The 12,126-nt window shown below is 42.8% G+C and overlaps 1 protein-coding gene across 1 annotated transcript in view; it reads left to right on the plus strand.

Annotated features, from left to right (window-relative positions):
* The window catches only part of SLC36A4 (solute carrier family 36 member 4), a 248,956-nt gene that overhangs the window by 20,644 nt on the left and 216,186 nt on the right, over window positions 1-12,126 (plus strand). The window contains exon 2 of the mRNA XM_054015665.1: window positions 11,529-11,652. Coding sequence (XP_053871640.1) covers window positions 11,529-11,652 — 124 coding nt within the window. The remainder of the gene's footprint in view (window positions 1-11,528; window positions 11,653-12,126) is intronic.

Here is a 12,126-nt window from a genome sequence, read left to right on the forward strand (position 1 = left end):
AAAAATAAATTCTGGATTGCAACCTTTCCAAATCCTGAGAGCAGTTAGACTCTAGAATAGCTGCATCAAGAGCAAACGCCTAGTGTAGGCAAAGTTTATACCCGTGCAGCATGATTTGCATAATTTTCAAACTGGGGGACAATGCACCATTGTAAATTGTGCCGGTGTTAGGGATTCATAACAATACAAGCTATGCCTGTGGCTAATATCCCAGTAGAAAAGGTATAGGACTTTGGCTCCTGAGGCCTTGTCACAAGCTTATCTCAGGCTTTCTTGCTTTCTTGCAATTCCTGGCCAATGTGAAGCCCAGGTTTCCACTGCTGGTCTCTCTAGACAGCAGAATTGCCTGTGGTTCCATCAACAACCCTGATTTAGCCACAGCAGGGCTGGCTAGTGCCTAATGATAACCACAGTCAAGGAGTGGCTGAACGACTTTATCTGAAGAGGAGGCTGCCATCAAGAAGCCAGAGTACATTGACTGATAAAAGAGGAACAAAAACAACAAATAAGCTAAAACTTTTCTATTTCACTAAGAGACTAATGTCTTTCCTTCAACTTTGGCTGAGCTGCTGCACTACTCACCTATCCAGGCAGAAAAATAGCAGAGGAAGACGTAGTTATTCCTTATCAATCTTTTTTTTTCCCCTCACACCAATATCTTCATGGTTTCTTTTGTGCTTGCATTTTAATGCGGAAGAAGGTCCCTTAAAGAAAAATCTTCTAAGCCACCATGTTCTCCAAATCTCTCCTTAAAACTCACTTTTTTGCGATGAAGCCTGCAAAATACTTGACAATGGCTAAGCAGCTGGTGTGTTGTTTCTTATTATACCATTCATAATTGGCTCACTGTTACCTTGTGCTGTCTTTGTCTGCATCCAACTGTTGTGTCTCATACTCTCTAATTAAATTGTAAGTGTTTAGAGCAGGCACCGTCTTCATTATGTATATATACAATGCCTAATGAGGTCCTGACTGCAGATCAGGTCTTTCGAGTGCTACTGCAATACAAATTAATATTTGCTCAAGCTCAGTACCTCTGCAGGAGAGAGGCTCCCTCTTGTTTTCTCCTGCTGAGCTCCCTCACCTCCTAAGGCTGAACTCCTTGTGAAGACTGGTAAGCACAAAGATGTAAAAAGGCAGCTGCCTTAGGCATATGATTTCAATGGCTCATGCATTGCATCTTGATCAGGAGTCACTGTATAGTAAATCTTTTGTTCCTTCCTTTTTTTTTTTTTTGGTATGGAACATGAGTGAAGAGAAGACTGCAATATAGTTCATCTGCAGCATACTCATGGAGGTGCGGGCCAAGGGACTTACTGGCTGCCGCTTCCAGCAGTGCCCATTGGCCCGGAGCAGTGATCCACGGCCAGTGGGAGCCGCGATCGTCCGGACCTGTGGACGGGGCTCACACCGGCCTGCCAGGGGCTTTCCTTACACAAGCGGCGACCCCTGTTTGAGAAACCCTGATCTAGACTGTTCTCAGTGGTAGCAGATGACGGACCAAGGAGTAATGGTAAAGTGTGGGAGATTTAGGTTGGATATTAGGAAAAACTTTTTCACTAGGAGGGTGGTGAAGCACTGGAATGGGTTACGCAGGGAGGTGTCGGAATCTCCTTCCTTAGAGGTTTTTAAGGTCAGGCTTGACAAAGCCCTGGCTGGGATGATTTAGTTGGAGATTGGTCCTGCTTTCTGCAGGGGGTTGGACTGGATGACCTCCTGAGGTCCCTTCCAACTCTGATTTTATGATTCTTGTTCAAGAACTGGGTTCTGATGTTGAAATCCTTTCTACATCCTTGTTCCTTGAACATCACTGGTATCTTGTGGTGATTTATTTTGCTATAATAAATCTTTCTAGATTTTACTTCTTTAGTGTCAAATTCTGAACAACACTTTGATTAATTTCAGAGTGGTACCAATGTTCGTCTGTATCAGCAAAAACAACGAGGACTCCTTGTGGCACCTTAGAGACTAACAAATTTATTTGGGCATAAGCTTTCATGGGCTAGAACCCACTTCATCAGATGCATGGTGTGGAAACTACAGTAGCAAGTATATTTATACATAGTACATGAAAAGATGGGAGTTGCCTTACCATGACTCATCCACTCTAACCATACCAGCCACACCATCAGGGGCTCGTTCACCTGCACATCTACCAATGTGATATATGCCATTATGTGCCAGCAATGTCCTTGTGCCGTGTACATTGGCCAAATCGGACAGTCTCTACACAAAAGAATAAATGGACACAAATCAGACATCAGGAAAAACCAGTAGGAGAACACTTCAACCTCCCTGATCACTCAATAACAGACTTAAAAGTGGCAATTCTTCAACAACAAAACTTCAAAAACAGACTCCAACGTGAAACTTCAGAACTGGAATTAATTTGCAAACTGGACACCATCAAATTAGGCCTGAATAAAGACTGGGAGTGGATGAATCATTACAAAACCTAATTTTACCGTACTAATTTTCCCCTACTGTTACTCACACCTTCTTGTCAGCTGTTTGAAATCAGCCACCCTCATTAACACTACAAAAGTGATTTTTCCTCCTGTGGTATTCTACTATTAATTGAATTGTCTCGTTAGATTGACCCCCCACCTGGTAAGGCAATGCCCATCTTTTCATGTACTGTGTGTGTGTGTGTGTGTGTGTGTGTGTGTGTATGTATGTATGTGTGTATATATATATATACCTGCTACTGTAGTTTCCACTCCATGCAGCTGATGAAGTGGGTTCTAGCCCACGAAAGCTTATGCCCAAATAAATTTGTTGGTCTCTAAGGTGCCAGAAGGACTCCTCGTTGGTTTTACTTTGATTAATGTTACCTAGAACATACTCTGTATTTTTTCTTGATCTGTGTCTTGATAGTGTTTATTTTTCTGTGGATTTCTTATAATTTTTTCTCAGAAATATTACTATTCAATTCATGCTTTGTTTGGAAAGATTTTTTAAGTATTTAATAAAAATAAATGCTCTATAAAAATAATTGAGGGTTAAATAACTCTTGCCTTCTTTCCTGCAGGAAAGCTATGAATAGTTCAAATAGCATACTTTCATATGTTCAATGAGAAATGCAGTATTCAGCTCTTGAATATACTGATGCTGTCCAAATGTCTCTTCCTCACTTTGATTGCTGTCTTCGTCACTGGCTGAATTAGAATCTGGGATAAAAGTTTGCTATTGCTAGACTTATCCATAGGAAATCAGAGGGTGGGCTTTTGATGATAGTATTTTGAGGAATTAATGGGACTTATGACTGCTGTCTCCACTGCTCCTGGATTCACAGATAGCCAAAGTGGCCCAAATGAGAGGCAGTGTGTCTGCTGAATTAGGTTTTGTTCTTGGCTCTTCTGCTGAAGTCTGTCGGAACTTCATTTTTTGGTACCTTTGTCTTGTCTACTGAGGTTGTAACGTCTTTGGGGCAGGGATTGGCTTTTACTTTGTGTATGTGCTGAATCTAGCAAAATGGGGTCCCAATATCAGCTGCTACTCTAATACAAGTATGATTAATAATAAAATATTTTTTACCATCTTCATTTGGTCTGGAAATAGTGCCCTTTCCTCTTGATTTAGTTACTTGTTACTTATTTACATACTTGTTACATTATTGCTTCCAGACTGGGCTGTTTATAATATGTTCTATTTAGGATAACAACCCCTGTTAGTCCACAACTTCTTTAGTAGGGTAGACTGTCCTAAACACAACTCAGAGCTCCATCCTGGCTCTTAATCTCTTTCCAGGTGCAATTGAAAGAGTATACTTATGAAGTCCTGAATGGATCAGTTCAGGCCAATCTTGATGATTGCCTCTTTGTGCCCCTGACACTCTTATAGAAAGCTTCTTCTTTCTTTCACAATGGTTGAAAACAGGGTTGGGAGAAACTTGTGGCAGGCCCAAGTTGGCTCCTTTAAATAAGACTTTAGTGCAAGATTAGTTTCCCCTGGATTTTTTTCCAAGCCAGGGTAAATTTATCCCACTAATTGCTGTGGGTGTTTTTGATTTGTGCTAATTGTTAGCTTAGCAAAGCATAAACTCCAATCTGCAATTGCTACTCATCAAAACCCACATGGCTGAAGACGCTGTTCAGATTATCTTCTGTGATCAGGATCTATAAATACTGGTTTAAGGGAATAATCCTGCATCTCTGGACTGATAGATTCTGACAGGGTGGAATACTGAGCACATGGACAGAGATTGCCGGCTCCGAGCCCAGCACTCAGCGGTTAAAGGGGCCTTGGGCTGGCTGTGTGCGTGTGCTGCCCCCCTAAAAAATGATGCCCCCACCTCATACCATACACACACTTCTATCTGGGGTTTTTTAATTACAGGGACATACATAATGTAATGTGATAGCAATCAACAGGTTTATAGATAAGTGAAGACAAGCCATTAACATTCCCTTTGAACTAAACTAACACATTCAACCTGCTAGACAGGATCACAAGCTATGAAGCCAAGATGACTACCACATATACAAAATTTAAAAAAAAGGCTTGTATTCAAGTGAGAATCTGTTGCTGAGAACTTCAGTTTAAATCAATCACTTTGAGGAAGAGAATCTGAACTATAAACTGTTCTTAAGCAGACATCAGTAACAGTTGTGATGAATGCAATTTGAGTTCCAGATGTTGAAGGCATGGAAAGGAGCCAGGGTTCCTGTATCTTCTGCTATTGACTCCCCCTCTTCCTTCTGATGACGCCTAAACTTTGTGGTCCCTAGATCATCACTCAGCCTCTTGGCCAATCCAAGACTTCCACTCATCCATGGGTGGGAGTGAGGATTTTTTTAAGTCCGATTGAGAAATGCCTTCCACTCCAACCTCCGAAAGGTGTTCTGCTGCTGCTTTTTACAAATGATCCTGGTTGAGGATAATGTGCTCACATGCTCAGTCTGCACACAGTAGTCCTCTTACTTACTTGCTCCGCCATCTTGAGTTCCTTCCTTTACACTTTTCCTTCTGTCTGCATAACTACACAATGGAGTTCTGAATTGTTGGCATTTACACAGTGCAGTTAACTGAAATGGGTGACAAACAACTGTAAATTGTAGGAAGGGTACAAGTATCCCAGTCCTATTGGGATCCTGTAATGTCTCCTCCTCGCTACTTTGCATCCTGCAATAACTAGAAGCTGTAATGCTTTTTAAAAAAATATTCTGGGCTTACTATTGTGTTTTTCCTTTGAAAACATTCATTGTATTATGAAAAAACAACTAGGAGTACTTTGTGGCACCTTAGAGACTAACCAATTTATTTGGGCATAAGCTTTCGTGGGCTAAAACCCACTTCATCATTATAAGATCATTTGGCGCACACATTGTTTCTGTCACATTTTATGTTTTTCTTCCTTTACACTTCAATGGTGTATCAGATTATTTGCTCATTTCAACTTTTGTACTTGTATTCAGTTCATATTGATTTTGAGTGGCTGAAATTGGCATTTTCTGCTCTTAAATGGTAGTTAATACTGTGTGAGCAGAAGCTGAGGATCTGAGTCGTGATAGCTGTGTGCTCAATGGCATTGTATGTTCCAAAGGGTGCAGTTTCACCAATGGAGACCGTAGTGCAGACAGAATAGGTGTTTTTATTCCCCTCTTGTCAAGACCAAGTCCTTTCTACACTACAGCCCCCTACCAGTGCTCCCGCTTGTGGAGCTATACAAGTGGGGAAATTGAGTCCAAATTTTTCTAGTGTATCTGATGTTCCTACATAGTTGGAGTCAGTTTGACTGTAATGGCTCATTGTCTTAGCAGAATAATAGCACAACTAATCTGAGGCCTGTAAAGTTGACTAATAACTTTCCAAATCTGTGATATGAAATTCTGACTCAGTTTGTTCAGTCTGTGTTCATTTCAAATTCCAGATTTCTTGCTAGTCTTATTTTTAAACTTTTTTTTTTGGGGGGGGGGGGGGGGGAAGAGACCAAAAATCTCTTCTGTGCCTTTCATTTCATAGGCCAGATTATGACTCTCATACTTCATATTGGCTGGTTACTCAAAAAATCCCCATTAAAGTTAGTGGGCATACTTGAGCGAACAACTGATCACTATTGTGAGTAAGAAGTTCGCAGTCTGGCCACAGAGAAATTGCTTAATTCACCACTGAAGTGCTCTGGTTTAAGCTGGACAACCCTTTAATGGTGCTAAGCTATGTAACAGTTTAGGAGAGGAAGTGAAAAAGAATACAATATCCTGTAAAATTGAAACAGAGGGTCCTGTGGCACCTTTAAGACTAACAGAAGTATTGGGAGCATAAGCTTTCGTGGGTAAGAACCTCACTTCTTCAGATGCAAGTAATGGAAATCTCCAGAGGCAGGTATAAATCAGTATGGAGATAACGAGGTTAGTTCAATCAGGGAGGGTGAGGTGCTCTGCAAGCAGTTGAGGTGTGAACACCCAGGGAGGAGAAACTGCTTCTGTAGTTGGATAGCCATTCACAGTCTTTGTTTAATCCTGATCTGATGGTGTCAAATTTGCAAATGAACTGGAGCTCAGCAGTTTCTCTTTGGAGTCTGGTCCTGAAATTTTTTTGCTGTAAGATGGCTACCTTTACATCTGCTATTGTGTGGCCAGGGAGGTTGAAGTGTTCTCCTACAGATTTTTGTATATTGCCATTCCTGATATCTGACTTGTGTCCATTTATCCTCTTGCGTAGTGACTGTCCAGTTTGGCCAATCTACATAGCAGAGGGGCATTGCTGGCATATGATGGCATATATAACATTGGTGGACGTGCAGGTGAATGAGCCGGTGATGTTGTAGCTGATCTGGTTAGGTCCTGTGATGGTGTTGCTGGTGTAGATATGTGGGCAGAGTTGGCATCGAGGTTTGTTGCATGGGTTGGTTCCTTAGTTAGAGTTGTTATGGTGCGGTGCGTGGTTGCAGGTGAGAATATGCTTAAGGTTGGCAGGTTGTCTGTGGGCGAGGACTGGCCTGCCTCCCAAGGTCTGTGAAAGTGAGGGATCATTGTCCAGGATGGGTTGTAGATCACTGATGATGCGTTGGAGAGGTTTAAGCTGAGGACTGTAGGTGATGGCCAGTGGAGTTCTGTTGGTTTCTTTTTTGGGCCTGTCTTGTAGCAGGAGGCTTCTGGGTACACGTCTGGCTCTGTTGATTTGTTTCTTTATTTCCTTGTGTGGGTATCGTAGTTTTGAGAATGCTTGGTGAAGATCTTGTGGCAGGTAGGATTTTAGACACTGAGGTACAATCGCATCTGCTCCAACCCCTCAGACAGAGACCAACACCTACAAGCCATCTTACAGCAAAAAAACTTCAGGACCAGACTCCAAAGAGAAACTGCTGAGCTCCAGTTCATTTGCAAATTTGACACCATCAGATCAGGATTAAACAAAGACTGTGAATGGCTATCCAACTACAGAAGCAGTTTCTCCTCCCTTTGTGTTCACCCCTCAACTGCTAGCAGAGCACCTAACCCTCCCTGATTGAACTAACCTCGTTATCTCCATACTGATTTATACCTGCCTCTGGAGATTTCCATTACTTGCATCTGAAGAAGTGAGGTTCTTACCCATGAAAGCTTATGCTCCCAATACTTCTGTTAGTCTTAAAGGTGCCACAGGACCCTCTGTTGCTTTTTACAGATTCAGACTAACACGGCTACCCCTCTGATACTGTAAAATTGAAACTGCAGAGAGAATGCAATTGCTTACAGTTTGAATTCAGCAAGGAGATGGAGCTCAACACCCTTCCTCTTATGAAAAGCCCCATTGTCAGTAAAAGTTTAGAATGTGTAAGAAGTGTATGGTTTTATGGTAGGTTGATGTGCAAGGGATGTTCCAGATAGACAAGAAGGAATGGTGGTTCCTGCCTGAAGGAGCTCACAATCCAAGGACACGTGGAAAGACATGTAGAGCGAGGCTACGAGTATAGGAAACAATATGTAATTCTTGTTATACTTATTGTACATGTCAATCAGTTCTCTTTCTGTAGCATGGCAGAACTGGGGCTTCAAGTGAAACTTCTCCCTACAAAGTACAGGGGCCTTGTGGAGGAGCTCAGAAAAGTCATGCCATTCATGGGCACCACATAGAAATTTTTATGTAAGAAGCTGGCAAATGGGAGTCAATGGTGGGAACGTTGTGAGATCTGAGGAGATGGGGGAATGATGGAAATCTAAGATAAGTAGGGATGGGTAGAGCTTTGAAAGTGATAACAGGAAGTTTGAATTTGTTGCAACAATGGAGGGATTCAGAGAGGGGAATTATGTGATCAAAACCGGCAGGGAAGATTATTTTAATTGTAGCATTTTGTGTAGACTGGAGTGAGGCAATGTGGGTTTTCATGGGGAGAGGAAGATGTTGCAGTAGTTGAGGCTTTTGAGTGGGCTTTCTTGGAGGTGGTTAGCTCTGCTCATGCTAATGCAATCTAACTTCTCCAGTAAATTAAGACAAGACTCCGCCACCCTGGACTCTTCTGCCCCTCCTATATCTCCCCTTCCTGTGACAGACATGGAAGTTTCTCATCTATTTATCTCCTCTTGCCTCTCAGATCCCATCTTATCCCATCTCCTGATCTCTCTCAGGCCCACGCTCATTCCCTCCCATAGTCTTTTCTTTAATCTCATATTTTTCCCTGGTTCTATCCCCTCACAATATAAGCATGCTTTAGCATCACCCATCTTAAAAAACCTCCCACCCTTGATCCGACGTACCTCTCCAACTATCACTCATGTCCCTTCTCTGTTTCGTGTCTGCGCTCATCGAATGCATTATCTACAATTTCTGTCTGAAGTTCCTCTTTCAGTTCCATCCTGTTACCTGTTTTAGGCCCCACAGGCTACACCCCTTCAAGGAGTGTCCTTTAAAGTGGACATTCCTGTGCTACACCCCTTTCTCCCCAGGACGTGCAGAAGTTAAAAGTGCCACTGCATACTTCGTAACTACCAGAACCATCATGCTGCTAATGGCTATGGATATCACTGTTCATAGTTGTGTCTCTTCTCCCCCACCCCCTGCATAGTTCCTTCAACCGTCTCTTTGGATGCACAACTAGGAGCAGGAGTCCTGCATAAAAACATTGGGCACACAGTGGAATAACTGACAACTAGACAGAGAGCATCTGGCATACTAATGGTGATAAGTGTCCTCCAGAATGTGGTAATGAAGCTAAACATTGAAATTGATTTTTTTTTAAATAAATGCTTTATCTTTGCTGCTGCTGAATTACATTATGAACACAATTTTTGAGCAAGTTGCAGTTGGGTTCCTTGTGAAAATGAACCAAATTGTCTTGCTACTGTCTCTTAAATATGGTTGGAAGTAACGGAAACCAAACAAACTGCCCATCATGTAAAGCATCCAGCATTGGTACTAAACTTATTAGATTGGTGTGCACACCAATTACTTTTCTCTAAGGATGAAAGCTAAAATAATGTGTAGCAAAGTGAAAGTAGTTTTAGATTGTCATAAATGAATGATCAGTGAAATCAGGTCTCCTGTCTGAAGCAGTGGCCTATGCCACATGATTCAGAGAGACCGGAAAGTGATACAAGCTATGAAAGTGAGATCTTGGAAGAGTGTTGCCATTTTCATAATGTAATGAAAATACTGTAATGATAGTGTGTAATAAGCATGTCATAAAACAAATTTTATATTTCCAAGATCACTGCTTTTATAATTTATACTCAGGTAAAGGAGAAAATCCCTGGAAATATTTATTTTTAGGAGGGGATTCGTGAGACTTGACATTTTAGTGAAAGGGGTTCACAGGTTGTTAAAGTTTGGGAACCACTGCCCTAAACTGAAAACGGGATACACAGAGCCACCTGGCGTTACTGCTCGCCTCTGCCCCCACCACCGTACATTCCTCCATGCCTGCAATTGAGCCAAGTAGCAGAGATGGGAGGGGGGAGAGGAATGGGTATGGGCTGGGATCTGGACAGCAAAGCAGGATGTGAATATTTATGAGTACTTTTGAGCTCAGAGCCAGGAGATGAATCTGTTGGACTATGATCCAGCTAGCGGTGCAATGCCCCTTTGGGGGCTGGGATAGCAGAGGGGCAGTAAGGAGGCTCCAGGTAGTGGAAGGGACCAAGGGGACTCCAGATAGCAACCCTGGGGAGATGGAGGGAGGCCAGGATGTGGCAGAAGTGGGTAACTGGAAGCGGACTGAGGAGGAAAAGAGGCCGGTTGGGGCGAGGGAGGGCTGGACAGGGCTCTGGAGACTGGCCTTGAAGGACAGGGGTGGGGAGGACATGAGGCCAGGGTGCAAGGTTCCAGGGACCACTTGGGAGCAGTTAGCATGAGGCCAGGGTGTGTATGTGTGGGGCTCCAGGGACCGCTTGGGGGTAAGGGACATGAGACTGGAGTGGGGGCTCTGGGGTGGGGGGCATGAGGCCGGTGGGGGGTGGACTCTGGGGACCACTCAGGGCTGGGGACACGAGGCTGGGGGGCATGAGGCCGGGAGGATGGGCTCCGGGGACTGCTCAGGGTGGGGGCACAAGGCTGATGGGTTGGACTCTGGGAACCTCTCGGGGGCGGGAGGCACATGGCGGGGGGACCACCTAAGCAGGCCGTTCACAAGTCAACACAAGTGGTCTCTTTATCCAGATGTGTCCAGGTCAATTTTCCACTGGTGGAGGATTCCCCACATGGCCCTATTTGCAATAAGAGCAAACAAAACATCATGTTTTTTGTTCCTGAGTGAGTCACAGCACAGGCTCATTGACAGATGATTTCCTTCTACCCTAGTTGAAAGGCCTGCTGTATGCCTGCCTGTCAGTTTTGCTTCTGTTCATCTTGTTTAAAGTCAAGCAAGATCTTGTTCACCTTATACTAGTAGCCCCAGCATGACCCCATCAACATTGGTTCTTGACTCTACTAGCCCTCCATTGTCAGATCTCCATTGTCACCCCCACGAGACTCAGCTGAGATCTCCCATTTGCTTTACCCAGAAAGGCGTTTCCCCAGCTCAAGCTCATATTCACCTTATATTGGACTATCTCTTGTTTCTGAAACAATAAGGGTTAGCTGTTCAGTTCCACCAGAGTCCACTTGGTGGGTGTCTCAGCTTTCCACCCTTTCATCGATAACCGATCACTTTTTTCAAACTCTAAGCTCATCAGCTTTCTGAATGGTTTGGACAGATCATATCCACAGGTAAACACCCAGGTTCCTCCCCGGAACTTAAATTTAGTTCTAGCAAAGTGGATGGATCCGCTCTTTGAGCTGCTGGCAACCTGTTCTCTGCTACACCTTTCTGTGAAGGTGGTGTCCTTGATTGCTATTACCTCAGCCAAGAAAGTAGGGGAACTGCAAACCTTACTATCAGAACCTCTTTATACAATCATCTTTAGAGACAAAGTTTTCCTTTGATCTCACCCAAAGTTCCTGACTAAAGTGGTTTTCAGTTTTCACGTGACCAAGCACACACCTACAATGGAATGGACAGGTGCAACACATCCTGAAGAACAACAGTTACCGAAAAAGTTTAGGAACTGTTTCATTTACTGAATATTTCCAAATTTGGTCATAGTACTAAAATGGTTTCTTGTACTGTACAGACATGGAAGTAATGAAGCCTTTAATTGGAGAACAGGATTCGGACAGCATCTCTGATGATGAGCACGAAAATGAATTGTTACCAGTTGAGAAGCATTACCAACTTGATAATCAAGAGGGCATTACGTATGTACGGTTTTAAATGTCATTCTCTTTAAAATTTATTACATTTGACTTGTTCTTTGGAAATATCCCTGTGCTTTTAAGGGATTTCCACATGACTGTAGCATAGCTTTATGATTCTGCTGTGGGAATCCTCACAGATAGCTTTTTGGTAAGCCAAGCTCTGGTGTAGGACTATTTTGGGTAGGCCCTCAATTTCCAGAATTTGACAGTGTACTAATGATAAAATAGACATTTTTTGAATGATTGCACTGTATATAAAGAGTTTGAGTTGCTCATGATCCAAGGAACTCTTATTACAAAACAAATCAAATTTATTTTAAGACTGTTTCAATTATATGGGAAGCATCCAGAAGACCTTGGAAATAAAGCTTAATGAACCTGAATGTAGATTAATTTGGGGGTCTGAAAAAGTTTTCTTTGATCTATTTTTTAAGTTACTCTTTGTCAGACTCCTGGTTGCATCTACAACCATTT

Source organism: Malaclemys terrapin, chromosome 1, assembly GCF_027887155.1.
Source record: "Malaclemys terrapin pileata isolate rMalTer1 chromosome 1, rMalTer1.hap1, whole genome shotgun sequence".
NCBI lineage: Eukaryota > Metazoa > Chordata > Testudines > Emydidae > Malaclemys > Malaclemys terrapin.